The sequence below is a fragment of the Balaenoptera acutorostrata genome, chromosome 19, assembly GCF_949987535.1.
Source record: "Balaenoptera acutorostrata chromosome 19, mBalAcu1.1, whole genome shotgun sequence".
NCBI lineage: Eukaryota > Metazoa > Chordata > Mammalia > Artiodactyla > Balaenopteridae > Balaenoptera > Balaenoptera acutorostrata.
The window spans coordinates 58,564,737-58,582,274 of NC_080082.1; the positions used below are offsets into that span (position 1 = coordinate 58,564,737).

At 53.2% G+C, this 17,538-nt stretch overlaps 1 protein-coding gene across 5 annotated transcripts in view; it reads right to left on the reverse strand.

Annotated features, from left to right (window-relative positions):
- The window catches only part of LIG1 (DNA ligase 1), a 39,827-nt gene that overhangs the window by 9,925 nt on the left and 12,364 nt on the right, over positions 1–17,538 (reverse strand). For 2 of the 5 annotated variants that reach the window (XM_007168210.2, XM_007168211.3), the window contains exons 4-18: positions 14,961–15,099; positions 13,756–13,882; positions 11,856–11,957; positions 10,229–10,336; positions 9,048–9,164; positions 8,766–8,841; positions 7,972–8,052; positions 7,625–7,681; positions 6,656–6,828; positions 3,578–3,744; positions 3,079–3,155; positions 2,125–2,216; positions 1,798–1,897; positions 714–799; positions 118–233 (exon numbers count right to left, since the gene is read on the reverse strand). In XM_007168210.2, the coding sequence (XP_007168272.2) occupies positions 118–233; positions 714–799; positions 1,798–1,897; positions 2,125–2,216; positions 3,079–3,155; positions 3,578–3,744; positions 6,656–6,828; positions 7,625–7,681; positions 7,972–8,052; positions 8,766–8,841; positions 9,048–9,164; positions 10,229–10,336; positions 11,856–11,957; positions 13,756–13,882; positions 14,961–15,099 (1,618 nt within the window). The remainder of the gene's footprint in view (positions 1–117; positions 234–713; positions 800–1,797; positions 1,898–2,124; positions 2,217–3,078; positions 3,156–3,577; positions 3,745–6,655; positions 6,829–7,624; positions 7,682–7,971; positions 8,053–8,765; positions 8,842–9,047; positions 9,165–10,228; positions 10,337–11,855; positions 11,958–13,755; positions 13,883–14,960; positions 15,100–17,538) is intronic. The other 3 variants (XM_007168212.2, XM_007168213.2, XM_057534360.1) reach the window with 3 other exon arrangements.

Genomic DNA, 17,538 nt, shown 5'->3' on the forward strand with positions numbered 1-17,538 from the left:
GACCAGACGGGCAGTCGTGGCAGAGGCCGGCCGGCCTGGAACTCGGGTCTGAGGGACCCCACGGCCCTGCTCGATGGCGTGCCCCTTTCTGCAGAAGGGATGTGTCCACCCCCTTACCTGTGCCCTCTGCCCATCGTATTTGTACTCGCAGGTGAAAGCTGCCTCCTCAAAGCGCCTCAGGACCTCGCTGACGCCCCGGGTTGGGTGGGCCAACATTGGTTTCAGGGGGACCCCTGGGGGGGTTGTGATGAGAGTGAGGTCAGGTAGACGGGGTGGGGGGGCACATTAGGGTGACAACCTCAGGGTGACGAAGTGACGGGACCGAGGGAACGTGGGGGCTGAGCCCTGGAGTGCCGCGCAGCCCCCCCTGGCCTCCTGCCTCCCTCTGGACTCTTACATCCAAGAAAACGAGAGTCTGTCTGTCTGCCTGCCCTGTCTTTTGGGGTATCTCTGGTGTAGTAGCTCTAACACAGAAGCGGGAAGTCCGAGCAGAAAAGGACTGGCTTTTGGCACAGGGGACAGGGCTGACTTTGGAGGAGAGGGTCCCGCGGCTCCTGAGACGGTGCTCTCTGAGCAGCGGCCCTCCCACGGCCGCCCTGGAGGGCAGAAGCCAAGGCCAGGTGGAGGGGGTGGAGCCGGAAGGCGGCCAGCCCCGCGCTGGGGCCCAGGGTGAGGCTGTAGACCGACTCCAGAGGGGCCCGTGGGGCGGGTACCTGGGCTCAGCCTGCAGTGCTCCCGGAGCCGCTCCAGACCGTGCTCCAGCAACACGGGGACGATCCGGTCCAGGTTGGGCACCTCGCTGGGGTGGGGGGCGAGAACAAGGTGGGGCATATGTTTCTAGAACTCTGCTCTCTGGCTGCGAGATCCAGCTCTGCCTGCCACCTGGTCCCAGGGTCTGCTCCGGCCTGTCCCCGACTCCCCTTGTCGCCCTGTCTCTGTCAGAGTCCTCCCTCAGTGTCACTATACATCACTCTGACTCTGTCTCCCTTGAGCCGGGCCCGCCATCACTCCCCAGTCTGTCATCACGAGAGGAGTGATTCTCTACCTGGGCTACATGTCACAGCCACTCAAGGATGTGTTCGAAAAAGTGTTTCTTCAAGGCCAGCCTCCGCCTGCAAAGATTCTGATTTAACTGGCCTGGGCAGGCCTGAGAGCGACAGTCTGTAGGTGCCCACGCAGGGGTAGAGTTAAGGCTGCCGCCCTGGCCCCAGAGGCTCTGCAGGGCTTGTTTGCCTTGTGTACCCAGCACCCAAGGGGCCTGGCCCAGAGCAGGTGCCCTGCGGGCATTTGTGGAATGGCTCGGTTGCCCTCCTGCCGCTGACACTGCATCTGGGCTGTCACCGTCCCGCTGTGGCCAGCGCTGGGTCGGGAGCTAGCCAGGTCCCTCCATGTGGCTCTGTCTGGAGCCCTCACCATCACTCCGTGACTGTCACGACCCCTCACTATGCGTCAGTCACCAGCCCCCACCGGGGGCTCTCGCGGCCCTTCCACATGCGCAGTCCTGTCTGGAACCTGGAAACCGCTAGATAGCTCCTCCTCTTCTGTGTGTCAGCGTCCCTCCCTGTCCCCGTGTCCCTGACCCTTCACTGCTGGCCGTCTTCCCGATCTCTGTCGTCCTCCCTGTGCCCAGCACCAGTCTCGTCTGGATCACCACCCAGTGCTCTGTCACTAGCCCTGCGATGGTCACGGATGCTTGCTGGCTGCTGGCCCCTCCCACTTCACCTATGACCCCTCGGGCCCTGCCCCCCTCTGGCTCCCGCCGCCCCTTTCGCTCTGCCCAGGGCCCCTGGAACTCACCAGAACGTCTGCTTCAGGATCATGCCTTGCTCCTCCAGCCATGTCTTTCTGGCCTCTGCTGTCTTGCCCTTCCCAGCATCCACCACAGCTGGGGGGAATTCTAAGACAAGCCCCAGCAGAAGAGGCTTTGGGATGGGCCCGACCCCGCTCAGCCACCCGAGTCCACAGTGGGTGGTGGTGCCGGGGACAGTGTCCGCAGGGGAGAGAAGCCTGGAGTGGCAGCGGGAGGTGGGAACCACGTGTGGGCGTGGGCGTGGACTTCTGACAAGGAGAAGGGCAGCCAGGTTAACTCGAGTGGTGGGCACGGGGCCGGCTGCGGGGGCTCACCTTGACCTGGCGGGGTGAGGCTCACGGCCTGGGCGAGGGCCGCCAGCACCGACTGCTCTGCCAGCCCGAGGCGCAGCCGTCCACTCAGGGCTCTGGGGAGACAGCAGGTAACGGGGAGTGGGCTTGTCCGTATCTGTCCGACCCTGCCCTCTACCCCTTGCTCCTCCCTCCTCCGGTCTCCCCCACCTCGACCTTCTCCTCAAAACCAGAGCAACCTCCAGAGCCGGAAGTGACCTGAGATCACACAGCCCCACTTAACAGAGGAGGAAACTGAGGCCGGCCAGTAACCACCGCGACCGCTGGCATCGCCTGCGGACAGAACTAGGGGCCTTGCAGGCGTCTCCGCCTCTCTCCTCAGCTGCCCTCTGAGAACCTGGAGCGGCTCGGGGACGGTGGGGCAGGGCCAGAGCTGGGCCTGGAACTGGAAGGCAGCCTGCCCCAGGGGTGCCAGAGTGTGATGGTCAGGAACCTGTCCCCGCCACATGTGAGCCAGCGACCTCAGGCAGGAAGCTTCACCTCCCTGGGCCTCCATCTCCCCTTCTGTAAACTGGGGTGAGGCTAACAGGGCCCACCTCCAAGAGCTGCAGGGAGGAAGAAAGCACGTGGCATGGGACAGGGCACCCAAGAAACACTCCAACGACTATGTCGGAGAAATACTTCAAGGATGGCTACCGCTTGGCTACCTTGCTTACTGTCCCCACTCAGGCCAAGGCAGACATGACTAATCAAGCGCAGCAATCTTCACCCACGAGCCCCCACCCTTCTCCAGGCAGTGCTACTGAGAAGAGGAGCCAGCTGTGAAAGGAAACCTATGTTCCCATCCCGCCCCCTCAGGGCCCAGGCTCCTCACTCACGCTGTTCTCATCCAAGGGCGGTCGGGGCACTAGCAGTGATAGAGCTGCCAGGCCCTCTCCACCTTCACCTCTCCCCACCCTCACAGGCCCACGCACTCACCTGGCAATGAACCGTGCTTCTGAGTGGCGGCAGGCCACAAAGAGGCCTTTGATGACGTCCATCTTCTTGGCTGTGGACTGAAGATATGGGGGAAGGGCAGTCAGTGCCTGGGTGAAGGGAGGGGAGGGGACCACACCTCCCTGCCATCCATGCTGCCTGGGGAGCTGCCACCCTTGGAATACCTGCCCCCCATCCCCCCCCCTTGCTCCCCCATCCCACGGCCGCACGCTCACAGTGCGGTGAAAAGCTCGCTCTCTTCTTGCCTCCCACCCTAGCTTTGCTCAGCACATGTTTATGGAGCTGTGTCCCACGGCCCGCACTAGATCAGGGCTAGACTCTCAGGAAGAGGTTCCCTCGGTCTTGAGAGCGGCAGAAGGAGAGGAAGCTCTGATCCCACAAGCAGGGCCAAGGCGATCCAGCCCTGAACAGGCTACCCAGAGCCTTCTGGGTCCCCAGGGGAAAAGGGTCTGGAGAGGGCGTGAGCCGCCTGCCCACTCACAGCGCTGCCGGCCAGCTGCGCGATGTCCCGGAACTTGGTGAGGACGCCGGCGGCGGTGAGGGCGGGCGGGGGCAGCACGAGCCTCTGGGTGCTGCGGCTGCTCTCGGCCACCAGCCCCACGTCGCCCTTCTCGGCCGCCTCGGCCCGGACTGCCTCCAGCTGCCGGCCTTGGGGGGCGGAGAGAGAGGGTGCTGAGGGCAAGGAGAGGTGTGGCCACCCGGCTCCCGGCTCCAGGCGGCCTGGATCATGAACCCGTCTACACCAGAGGGGATGTCTGGGGTGGTGTCGCCAGTGTGTAGACGGGATTTAAAGCCTTGGGGTGGAATGAGATCACCAGGCGAGCAAGTGTAGGCGGAGAAGGCGGCCAAGGGACCCTCTGCCTGTCCTCTAGTTGCTCATTAACATCCTCCGGCAGAGCCCAATGGGCCTTTGCTCGTTTTCTGTCACCTTATCCTTTTGAAGTCATCAATTTAAATACAATGGAGGTGTTCTGGCCTTACTTATTGTGTAGGCTGGGTCCCACGGGCGCCCCTTGCTGTAAGAGTAGGCGGCTGGACCCCTAGGTTCATAGCAGCACTATTCACAATTGCCAAAACATGGAAACAACCTAAATGTCCATCAACAGATGAATGGATAGAGACGTGGTACATGCATACAATGGAGCGCTACTCAACCATATAAAAAGAACGAAATAATGCCCTTTGCAGCAACGTGGATGCAACTAGAGATTATCATACTGAGTGAAGTCAGACAGAGAAAGACAAATACCATATGATATCACTTATATGTGGAATCTAAAATATGACACAAATGAACTTATCTACGAAACAGAAACGGGCTCACAGACACAGAGAACAGACTTGTGGTTGCCAAGGGCAGGGGGTGGGGTAGGGAAGGAGTGGGAGTTTGAGATCAGCAGACACAAACTATTATATATAGGATGGATAAACAACAAAGTCCTACTGTATAGCACAGGGAACTATATTCAATATCCTGTGATAAACCATAATGGAAAAGAATATGAAAAAGAATGTATATATATTGGGTTGGCCAAAAAGTTTGTTTGGTTAGTGAATACATTGTTCAATAAAATTCTTGGTGAAAATGAAAAAATGTGTCTTTTATTTTTACTTAAAACCGAACGAACTTTTTGGCCAACCCAATATATGTATAACTGAGTCACTTTGCTGTACAGCGGAAACTAACACAACATTGTAAATCAACTATACTGCAATAAAATACATTTTAAAAAGAGCAGGAGGCTGGGAAGGTGGAGGCAAGTTATCACAACAGCTCTGCCCGGCAGTTCTCAACCTATCAGAACCACAGGCCCTTCCCAGGACAGGCATTTTGTGTCACTTCTCTCTACTCCGGAAGGAATGCAGAGGTGACACAACTTACCCACACATATCACGTCGGCGCAATGCCCCAACTCATGTACGAAAGAAACAGAGGGAAAGCAATTCACAATGAAACAGCACGCATTTCAATCTCTGGCCAAGTGGCCAGAGATTTTTTTTTTTTTTTTTTGACAACAACCTACACTTATCTATTCCATGGCATCGCTGATACGCAAAACACAAAGCAGGTTCTGGTGTCTGGATCCACCCCAACTCACTTCCAAAACAATTATATTCCAAAGCTTTATCTGGAAGCCACGAGGCCACACGACCGAGTTGCCAGGCCCCGTGCCTGTAAGTGGTATCGCCTGACCAACTCTCTACACCCCTTGGGCCGGGCAGCCGAGGGGGCCCTGAGGAGACACGTGTGAGCGTGAACACAGAAGGGCGGAAACGGCCTCGGCCCCTCGGTCCCGTCTGGCAGGAGGCCAGGCGGCGCTGGCTGCTGCCTACTCTCCACTCCTCACTATGTAAGAAGAAGAAATCCTTCCTTTGCGCCAGCGTGGCTGCGTTTTGTGTTACTGGCAGAGGGAAGTCTCCTAATGGACACAGTCTGCAGCGGGTCTGGTGCGATGTCAGCACCTAATGAATGTGTCTTGAGTGAACGAGTGGGAGGATTCTGATCTCAGCTCCTCTGGCTCCGAAGACCCCATGACTCTCTTCCATTCCCAGTCAATCTTCCTCAGACACCCTGTCCTCTCACGAAACCCTCAAACCTCTTCTTCCTTAAGCGCTGGTGCTGCCCAAGGTGTGACTCAAAGCCCCGCCCCTCTCCTCCCCAGAGACCCTCTCCCGGGGCGCGAGAACTGGGCAGCACGCAACCAGGCCTCCGAAGCTCAGGGCTCCCAGATCCTGCTCTGTGATCCAGACCTCCTGAGCTTCGTTTCCTCGACTGTTGGGTGGCCCACAAATACAGGTTGCTCCCAAGCTGAATTTAGTAACTTCCCCTGACCCGGCCTGCCCCTCAAGGTGTCCTGTCCTGGTGGTGGGTCCATCATGATGGATCCTGGGGTATTCTTCTCACCTCCTCCATCCCTGACCCCCTGAGCCCGGCAGTTCCCTCCTGGCCCTCGTCTCTCTCCTCTCCTGCCCTCTGCTCTGCTACCCACAGCTACCCTGGCGTCAGCTCCTCCTCCCCCCAGACCTCTGCCCCCACTTCCTGCCCGGCCTCCTGGTTTCCTGTCCAGCCTGCACACGGGCCCAGAACCGGCCCTGCCCTTTGCCCGCTCAGGACCTTTCCACAGCTCCCCGACGCCGTCACAATAAACATGGAGCAGTACAGGCCCTTGGTGGGCAGGAGGCCCCGTCCACATGGCCAGCCTCTCCTAAGCACCGAGGGCTCGGCCCTTGGAGGCTGCCGCCCCGCCCACACCCTGCTCTTTCCTCATCTCCCCCCGCGACTCTGCTGGTCAAAGCCCTGCTACCTCCGCAAGCCCCAGCCCTCAGTCCCGGCCCCCGTCCTGCTCTGGGCCTGCAGCACCTCCTCCCACCCCGACCGGGTCTCGGCGCAGACCTGGTCCTGCTCTCCTCCCGCACCCCGCTCTCTGCCCTCGCTCTCCCCGTCTCTCCACCTTCCCAGTCCCCCTCCATCGTCTCCCAGGTGCTCCCGGCCTCTCCACTCCCTCCCTCGAAGCTCCCCCCACCACCGCGGGGGCTTCCACCACAGCCCCCTCCTCACCTGTGGCCTGGGCCACCGCCTTGAGGAGGATGCCGTCGCCAATGCCGAGCTCCAGGCCCTGCTGGGGCGGCCCCAGGCGGCTGAGGCTGAGGTAGAGGACGGGGAGGAGGTCAGCAGGTGACAGGGCCGCCACGGAGCGCAGGAGGTTGCTCAGTGTCTCCACCATCCGGAGCCTGGAGGAGGGGATGGGGCAAGGGGGGGTGTGTGTGACCACCTGGCGTTTCAGGACCAAAGTGGGGCGGCGGTGGTGGGATAAAAGGAATCCGAGAACAGAGACGAGGAGAGGGCTCACGACCAGCGCCCGGTGTGTGACCCGAGCCACAGGCACCATCACAGGCTGCTGGGGGGAAAAGGAACTCCATGTGACCGTCATCTATAGAGAAGTAACAGCTGATGCGTACGGACTGTTTTCTAGGTGCCAGGCACTGGTGTTAAGCCCTCTGCATTCTCTAACTCCCTGAATTCTCACAGCTCCCCTGAGCTAGATATTATTTGATTTTACAGGCGAAGAAACGGAAGCGTGGAAAGATCATGTAACTTGCCCAAGGTCACAGAGCTAGTATCAGGCTGAGATGGGGTTCTCGCTACAAACAAGACCTGGATTTCCTCTAACGTCAAGGCACGTCAGCCAGGTGGCAGCTACTTCTGACTACTTAGGCTAGACTCCGTTCCTGCCTCCAGGAGGCGGGGGCTGGTTCCTCATGCCAGGGGTCTGGGCTCACCCTCACATCTTGCTCTGACCAACAAATGAGGCAGAAATGATGGCTGGGCCTCCTGAGCCTGGGCCTCCAGAGGGCCTGCAGCCGCTCTCGTGGCCACGCCCATGGCCTGTGATCTCGTGTGTCAGGGTGAAGCTGAGAGAGGAGAGGTTAAAAGGATTAAGCAGCTGGAGGCACAGACGCTGCCAGAGAGACAGAGCCGGAAGGGCCTTCACCCCGTGGCCCCGGCCAGGCCGGCCTGGTTAATTACCGCGCGGAAACCTCTTCGATCTTCTCAAACGTCCGGGCCACAGCCAGGTAAGGGACTCTGTGGGAGGAAAAGAGAAAACAAGCGCTGTGTGCACACCCATGTCGCCCCTCCAGCCACCTTCCTCCCCACGCCTCCCTGGGGACAGCCTTGCGAAATCCCCAGAGGCACGCAACCCCATCCAGCCACTGCCTGGGGTTTTCTCTCCGTCCCCTTCAGAGCTGCCGATGGTCTCCCCAAAACACGGAGGGGAGAAATTGCCAGTTTTCTCCCACTGAAGCCTCCGGAGACAGGGCCGCCCGCAGTGCCAGGGACTGGAGAAGGACAGTCTGCGGAGGGCCAAGCCTCACCTCTGGCCCACCTTCCAGCAAGCATCTTCGACGGGATGGTAGTTGTTCTTGGCAGGATTGTAGCTGGATGGGTCCAGGTGTCTGTGGAGGGAAAAGGGAGACTGTAGGGTAGATGCCTGGGTCGAAGGGAAGTCACTCTTCCAGCTAATATTTATTGAGCACCTACTAAGTGCAATTCCTCCAGCTAATATTTATTGAGCACCTATTCCAGGCACAAGGGCACAGAAGTGAATGAAAACAAGTTTGCTAACCTGGAGCTCACATTCCAGAGGGAGAGTTAGGGGGAAAAAACAAACAAAAAAACGTAAGTGGACCCAGGTTTCAGGCCTGGCCCTACCCCCGCCTCCCTGTGTGACCCAGGGAAGATGACCTAACTTCTCTGGGCTACTAGTCTCAATGTCTGTGCAATGGCTAAAATACCTGCTTCCTCCGCAGGACTACTGCAGAGATGAAGTAAAAAGGCGTAACAGAAACCTTTAGCACCGGATCTGACACATAGTAGACATCCAAGAACAGGAGCCGACCGTTCCTACAGGGCAGTCACGTGCTGAAATGGGGCCATTTAATCTCACTAATCAGGTCTCAGCTGGGGTACAAAATTGCCATTAAGAATCCCCCCAACATTTTTATTAGAATAATTAAACCCTAATCACAAAATTTTAAGGCTGAAAGAATGTTTGGTGACTACCAGTCTCATTTTCGGAGGCCTACCTACAATCAGATCAGAGAGATCTTGGACTCACTGCCTTATTCTGTTTAATCTGCTGTCATCTCTACAATAGATCCTGACTCACCCCTTGGTCTCGTCCTTTCTCAGAGCGCTGGGTCCCTCTTCTTTCGCTTCTTTTTTGATTGCTGGCTTCCGGGGAGCTGGGAATGAAGCAGGGAAATGGTGGGTCCTTTCTCCTTCTGACAGCCCCTGCCTGCCAACCACTCTCCAGCCAGCATTGCGAGAGGCGAGTTAGACTTTCTAACCAAGTTAGACTTTCTAACCCACGGGAAGGCCGCACTCTCTGGAGAAAGATCCACCCGCCTCTCCCCGGTGCAACCCTGCAAGGTGAGGGGGTGAAACTCACAGAAGAAACTGCTGAGCGTCTTGGGAGCTTTGGAGGGAGGCTTAGCCTGGCCGTCCTCCTGTGGTCCCTGCTTCACGGCCACCTTGGGCTCTGAAACGCTTTCTGTTGGGGGCTTTGCTTTGAAAGCGAGAGAGGTCAGATGGTGATGCAAACTATTTTGACTATTTTTTTTAACCTCAAGGTCATTCTGACCCTGAAGATGGAAGACATAATCAATTCTGCCCTTTTCCTTTCCATAGTTTCATTTTGGAGCCTCTCAGGCCTGATGCTTCAGGACTAACTAGTGGAATTCTAGCATTTGGCCTGAGATTGGAGACTCATGGATGGTGGGGAAAAAAATCTTGGTATGATAAGAAAATATTCCCACTTTTGCAGGTGCAGAAAATCAGATACGATCCTGCATCCTAAAAATATCCCCACAGCGTTCTTTCTGCCACGGGAGCCTTCTGGACACCTCACTGCAGGAACTGTCCTATGGTCTGGGAGGGTAACTTTAAGCTCTAAAATCTGTTAACTCCCCCTGGTTACCTAACTTAAAAAAATTATTGCTCAGGACTTCCCTGGTGGTCCAGTGGTTAGGATTCTGCACTTCCACCGCAGGAGCAGGTTCGATCCCTGGTTGGGGAACTAAGATCCCACATGCCGTGTGGTGTGGCCAAAAAAAATTTTTTTAATTAAAAAATTTTTAAATTATTGCTCAATTAATAACATACAGTGCCTACAATTTCTGAAAGATACTTTGTTGGAGGATGACTGGCTCTTTTTTTCCTCACATGCACGGAGGAAAAATAACAATAAAAATAGTAATAGCGGACTTCCCTGGTGGTCCAGTGGTTAAGACTCCACACTCCCAACTCAGGGGGCCGGGGTTCGATCCCTGGTCAGGGAACTAGATCCCGCATGATGCAACTAAAAGATCCTGCACTCGGCAATGAAGATCCTGCATGCCACAACTAAGACCCAGCGCAGCCAAATAAATAAATAAATATTTTTAAAAAATAATAATAATAGCAATAGAACCTATAATTTCCCCTAGAATTTGCATTTAGACAACACATTGGAGAATCTTATTTAAGTCTTATCTTATCTGAGCCTTATTTAAATTAACTGTCCTCCAAAGACATCTGACCCCCAAAACCAGAGAGATGGGGCTTCAGGGAGGAAGAGGACCAGAAACTCACTGGAGGTCTTCAGGGGCTCAGGGGGTGACCTGGGCTGGTCCCCTTCTTCTGCTTCCTTCTTCTTGCCCCCTTCAGGCTCTGTGAGGCTTTCTGTTGGTGTCTCTAATTCTGAGGACCGATAAAAAAAAAGCCAGGTGGCAAAAAGTCACTATGACCGCCCCCCACAAAGGGCATTTCAATTCCCAAGACACTCTGCCCCCGTCTTTTCTTTGCTGTGCTGACTGAACATCTGTGAAGTGACGGGAGGCGTGAGAGCCCGCTCCTGGTCAGCCCTGAACCAGGCAGGGACCTCGAGGGAAACCAGCCCCGATGCTCACCTGGGCAGCTAAGAAACAGAGAGGGCCAGTCTTTTCTTATAAACCATTATTTTAGAATTTTTCACTGCAAAATAGAACTGGAAAGGGTTCAAAATGCCAACAGTAACTTGTTAGAGATAAAAATAAAGGTGTTTTTTTTTAAGCTGACTGGAAAAACAAAAACAAAAACCCCACCTCCAGGGTAATAATAAAAACTGCATCAACTAACTTGGGAAAAATCTGCCTCAGTAGAAAGAAGCCCCATCTCACCCCCCAAAATCCCCAGACACAGACAATGGCTAAAACTGCATGATTTATAGTAAAATTTGTTACTAAAAATTGCCAACTGGAAATCAAATCTCCACCAAACTCAGATCTTCCCTGGGAAAGATAAACCTAATAAGGACCTTTTATTAAACAAACAAATTGACAGTGGCAAAGGCTACGATTATTATAATCTCGTACAAGCCCCAAATGATCAATGGATCAGGTCTTTATGGTTGTGTTTCCCACGGAGGGCATTTTACATTTTCAAGGGAAATTGGTGACATCTGCTGGACACCGTATGACCTACTAGCTCAGGGTATTTTACTTGTCAGTATTAGATCACATTCTTGGCAATTCCTGACGTTAGCTTTCTGCAAGGCTGGGTACTCACTGGTGGTGTGATAAAAACCAAGTACTGCACAAAAATCAACAAGGAAAGTGGCAGTGTTCAACTGGATTCCAAAGTCTGAGCAATTGTGCAGTGCCCAGCAGACATCACAATTAGTAACTAATTATGATTATTTAACAGTGAATTAAAATATTATTTTTCCTTTCAACGTTATATGTGTTATTTTCTCAAACGCCCAAGTTGCTAGAACATAAATAAATAGTTGTTCAGACATAACAACTTAACAAACCAAACAGTAAAGGTATTGGCCTTGACGCACCGTGAAAAAGTTACTAAGGCACCATGGGCCCTGGAAGTTTGCGAACCCCTCTGCTTTCTGGTAAGATTTACAACAAAAAACAAAGCATTTAGAGGAAAATATATTCCATATGAGAAACTTAGAAATAGAAGAGAAAAATGAGGAACTGTATATGAATTCATACTGAATTAAGATGGCCAAACGAATGTATTCCAGAATGTTTTCATGACAAAATTCCCCGGGTGGGGCTGTGGGATTCTGACGGACTCGTGTGGGTTCTTGGACAGAGGTGTCAAATCAGTGGGGTCCTCGCACCCTGCGCTCTCAGACAGGCCCCCGCCCCTCCAGATCACACTCTCTCTCTCTCACACACACACACACACAGTCAGTCCCCACCCCTCAACCCCGGGGCCTCACCTTCTTCCTCCTCCTCCTTCTTCTTCTTGGCTCCCCCGTCCTCGTCCTTGCCCTGCTCTTGCAGGACATCCTGAAATGTCCGTTTGGAAAGCTGCTTCCGGGCTGGGAAGGCAAAGGGCTCAGCGTGGCCTCCTTGCCGGCCCGCCTGCCCCACGCCAGTGAGCTCAGATCCCGCGATGATGGGGCCCTGAGAAGGCTCTGGGCCCCTGCCCTCCTCCGCCTGCCCACAGCCACGGCTCCCGTGCAGGCCTCTGCTGCTTCCTGGCTGTGTGACCCCGAGCAGGTTCCTGAATCTTAGGAGCCAGCAGCCACCCTCCTCTTTGCCTCACCTCTCGCCACACACTATCCTCAAACCCTCCCTGCTCCCCAAATCGCATCTTATTGCCCAGAGACGCCGAGGTGTATGGGATTCCCCCACGTGCCGTGCTGTTCCCGCCTCGAGGCCTTTGCACGGGCTGTCTTGGCTGCAACACTTCCCAACCACCCTTTCTCAGCACAGCCAACCCTAAGCCATCTGCCAAGACTCAGGCCAGACGGCACCGCCTCTGGGCCACCTCAATCCGGAGCTCCCCTCGCGTCCGGCGTTACCACTATTTTTCCTTATACCGGCACCATCAGTGGAAATATACAGTGAGCCACGTACATCATCTTTAACTTTCTAGTGGCTACACTGAGAAAAGGAAAAAGAACCAGGAGAATTGTTTGAATAATATCGTTTACTTAACCCGATAAATCCAAAATATGATTCCAACATGTTTTGAATATTAAAACAAATGAGTAACATTCTTTTTTCTATGCTAAGTCTTCAAAATCCGATGCACTTACAAGCACATCTCAATTGGACACTAAATATTCATCAGAAATACTCAATGTGTCTAGATTTCATGGAATTTACCGTTGACAAAGTAGCTTCAAATATCCAAGTTGATCAAATTATTGCAAGGCTTCAATAATTGAAACTAGAGTCAGCTTTCCAATTCAAATTGAATTAAAGTAGCATTAAAAATTCAATTCCTCTACTGTACAGCACAGGGAACTCTACTCAATACTCTGTAATGACCTACACAGGAAAGTCTAAAAACGAGTGAATATACGTATATGTATAACTGACTCACTTTGCTGTACAGCAGAAACTAACAATACTGTAAATCAATTATACTCCAGTAAGAATTTAAAAAAAAATTTAGTTCCTCAATCACCATGGTTCAGGGTCTCAGCAGGCCGTATCACCCTGAGTCATGTGGGGGTCTCTCCCCTGTCCCTCCCCTGTGCAAAAATCTTCCCAACCCCCCCTGGGGACAGAGGCGCCACTCCTCAGGCGGGCTTTCCACGGACCTTCGCTAGTCTCATTGCTCGTTGCACCCAACCCCGCGCTCTGAGCACCAACACACCTAGCCATCAGTGCCCCCAAGGCCTTTTCCACTCACACTCCCCCAGCCTAGAACCCTCTCCCCTCCTCAGTCCCTGCTCACTCCTCTTCTGTCCCTCAGGGCTCAGCTTGGTTAAGCTCTCTTCTAGAAGTCTCCCTGAGTCAGGGGCCCTCCCCTGGGCTCCCACAGTGAGCTGTGTGGCCTCCAGCACTGCACACATCACAGTGGCAATAACTGACATTTACTGAGCGCTTACTGTAGGCTGGGCCCAGTTCCAAGCCCTTACACGTATTCACTTTTAATCCTCCCAACATCTCTGGGTGGGAGGTACTGTAATTATCATTCGTTTTATGGATAAAGCCCAGAGAAGGGAAGTCATTTGCCCAAGGTCACACAGCCAGTGGATGGTGGAGCCGTGCTCTTAACCACAACGCTAAGATCGGAGCTGTCACGAGGATGGCTGAATGATGCGGAAATCCAAGTGCGGACAAAGACAGGCAACTGAGAGGGCGAGGCCAGGGGGTCCTTACCCGTGCGACGCTTCGGGATCCCTGATGGGGAGACAGCCGTGGGAGAGGTGCTGGGGTGGGAAGGGCTGCTCTCAGGCGGTGTGCCAGGACTGGGAGGGGAGACTTGTGGGGAATCTGGAGCAGGCTTCTGGAAGGGGAGAGAAAGAGCAATTCCTGAGTGAGAGGAGGAAGGAGGGAGCACCCAGCTATGTCATTTTCCAAACACTTGAGAGTACAGAGGGACTCAGCCCCGCTTAGGCCTCATCCCTTCTTACCTGGGCCATCCCTCCACCATCCTGCATAGTTTCATGGTCCCAGACTGTCCCTATCATGGACCCCAATAAAAATTCTTTTTTTTCTCAAGTAACAGAATCTTTGATTTTTAGCTAGGCATAATACAGCCCAACTAAAAACTATACTTCCCAGGATCCCTTGCAGCTAGGTGTGCTCAGGAGTCCGAGGACTACACTTCCCAGGGTCCCATGGTTCAAATAACATTCACCTAAAGGGAAGTGGAGTGCCCTGCTCTTCCCACTGGCTCAATGTGGGCATTCACTTGGACAAGGGCATCTAGGGATGGCAAGCAACAGTATAGAAGCACCCTGGGGCAGAGTTAGCCGAGGAAAAGATGAAGATAACAAGGAAGAAGCGGCTTCTGCGGGGCCTTGGAGGCTCTGTAAGGACCAGCTGTGGCCTGAGCTGGCAACGCCAGGGGGTTTCAGCAGGGGGGAGACAGGATCTCACTTCACCATCGACAGACTGAGAAATGCTGCACTTCAGACGTCACCCTCAGAGCAGCCAACAGGCATGAAATGACTTAAATGAGAGGAGCAAGTGAGCCGATGCATTTGAAGATGGAAAGCCCTCCCGCAACAGGAGAGACTGGACGGATTTCCGAGCCCTTCCTCTGTAGCAGGCGTTCTTCTCCGATCCGTATGTGAACAGACTCGCTGCACCTTCACGGCCACCCTACGAGGCGAGGGCTATCTATAGGGAGCTGCTCGTTCCAGCTGAGGCTGCCCAGGCGTCCCAGGCCAGGGAGCTGAGCCCAGCCCCAGGGCAGAGGCGGGGTTAGGAGCACAGAAACCAGGGAGGACCACTCAACTCCTTCACCCCCTGGGGCAGCATCTCCAGAATTCTCCTGAGAAGCCACTGCACTCAGCTCCAAAGGCCAATGGGAATGATGGTTTCTTCTGGTAAACGTGGGCAGGCTGCTGGGGCCCTACCTGGCTTTTGGGGGGCTTGGGGGCTTCCTCCTCCTCCTCCTCCCCTTCGCTGCCCAGGACCCGGGCCGCCTTCCTCCCTGGCCTCTTCACTGGAGAGTCGCCCTCAGGTTCCACTCTATTCCGCTCCTTCAGCGCCACCCTGGAGGATGAGAAAATGGAGGTGTTTTTCCAGCAGATAGAGTGGGGACACTACCCCCAAATTCTCCAGCTCCTTCATTATGTTTCATTCCCTTGCCTTTCAAGCATTCAATGAACATTTTCTAGGGGCCTCCTCAGCATATACTCTTAATCACCCGTCCACCCATCCCACTCTCTGGAGGCCTCCTGTGTGCCCACCCTGTGATGGGTGAAGCTGAGGAGCACGTGAAGTCCCTACTGAGGGCGGAGACTGGCCTCCAACATCCCTTTGGAGACACTCTTTCAGTCATATAAGCCCCTGAGTCCCCTAGGTAGGGACTACATTTCCCAGCCTCCCCTGCAGCCAGGTATGGCCATGTGATGAGTTCTGGCCAATAGGATGTTGACGCCTGCAACCTGCTCCTGACTGCTTGTCCTCACTGCTCTCTTATCCCTAGAACTTTGCCTTGCTGACCCCCTTTGACAATGCAGATGAGGGCAGGACAGAGCAGAGAGAGAGGGAGAGAAAGAACCTGGGTCCCGGGACCACCAAGTGGTACAGAGTCGCCTAGCTGCCCCAAACTGCTCAAACAGCTCAGAATCTTTCAAGTGAGAAAGAGGCAATGTTAACTTTAACCAAGTCACCGTGACTTTGGTTACTGGTAAAGCAGCCCAACGACTCCCCTGACACCAGCTCTGAGGCACTCCCAGTCTGGTGAGGAGCACAGACACAGCTGTCAAAATACAGCCAATATGCTTGCTGATGGAGGTCACTTACAGAGCTGAGAACACAGCTGATTCCTACCGGTTTCTGCACTCAGAGAGCTCGCGGTCTGGACAAAGACCAAGATACACACAAACACCTCCCTACTCAGGTCAATGACGGCAGGCTCTTGTCACGGAACATTAAAGGGAATAAAGTGAGTTTAGATGAAGTGCACGGCTCTAAGACATTTTTTTGTGGGGCGAGAAAGCAGACTGTCAAATCTGCGAGAGGAGTTGCTGTTGATTTTATTCACTGCTAAACCCACAGGGTCTAGGTGCCCGGCACATAGTAGATTCTCAGTAGATATTTGTTGACTAAATGAATCTATACAGTATGATTCCATGAATGTAAAAGATACATGAATGTTTGCCCATATGTACCTGCAACTTGCATGCAGAATAATTCTGCTTTTCCTATTTAAAAATAAATTAAAGATGTGTATTACTATCTGTTGTATGTCAGGCATGTGCCAGCTACTTGAGATATAACAGTGACCAAAATGAGAGCCCCTGCCATCCAATATATAAGTGTGAGAAACACTTATTCATTCAACAATTATCTATTGAGCACCTACGATGTGTCATAACTAACTGTATTAGGCGCACGTATGTTTTTATGCATAGAAAAAAGGTATGGAAGGATATACCTCAAATTGGTAATAGTAGTTTCTCTGGAGAGTAAACAGTGGAAGCACTTCAAATTTTCATTTACCTACTTCTGAGTTGATGTATTAATAATTACCATGTGTAATTCCACATGTGGGTATCTATGCTAGAAAAAAAAATCTGCATGTGTGCCCAAGAAGTCACACATACAGACTAAATTGCAGCATGGATTGTTTCAGCTAAAAAGTGGAAACAACCTAAATATCCATCAGTAGGGGGATGTTAAATAATTTCTACAGTACATCCATAAAATGGAACACAAACCAGAAGGTAAAAGGGATCCGATGGTCCTTTGTGTTCAGGAGTAGAAAAAATCTCTAAGTCATACTGTCACTGAAGAAAGCGAGTTCAGGAACCATATACACAGTATGATCTCTATTTTTCAAGACATTAAAACATGTCACAGAAAATAAAACCACATACAATAAGTGTGTATATACAGCAGTGCAAACACAAAAGGGGCGGATCTAAAAGTCGAGAGTGTTGATAAATTATGACCTGATTCTTACCACTTACTGAGCGTCTTTTATGAACCAGGCACTGTTCTATAAGTTGTTAGTGTGTTAATGCATCAAATCCACACAGAAAGCCTGATATAGATCATGATATCCTGCTACCCGTGAGGAAACTGGGGTACAGGAAGTGAAGTTACTTGCCCAGGCTCCCAGACTGGGGATGTGAGCTAAATCTACCCTGAGTGCATGCTTTGGAAAGCTGACCGGTCCAGGGGCAGGGTCTTCCTGAGAATCTGTGACAAGGACACTGGAGGAAAGAACACTGTTCTCTTCTATTTAGATGCGGCCAGTGGCAGGGTCTCCGCCTCGTGGAGTCTGCTCCAGAATGAAGTCAAGACACTGGGACGGAGCCCTGAAGACAACTCTGAGGCCCTGGATCCAGCTGTGCCTGAAGCTGACCCTACCTTTGGCTTGCCCAGTTTCTGGAGTCAAAACTTTCCCTGTGGGGCCCTGAGATATTCTGAGTCAGGTCCTGACTGATAAAAGGAACAGATTCACCACATCCCAGCCCCAGA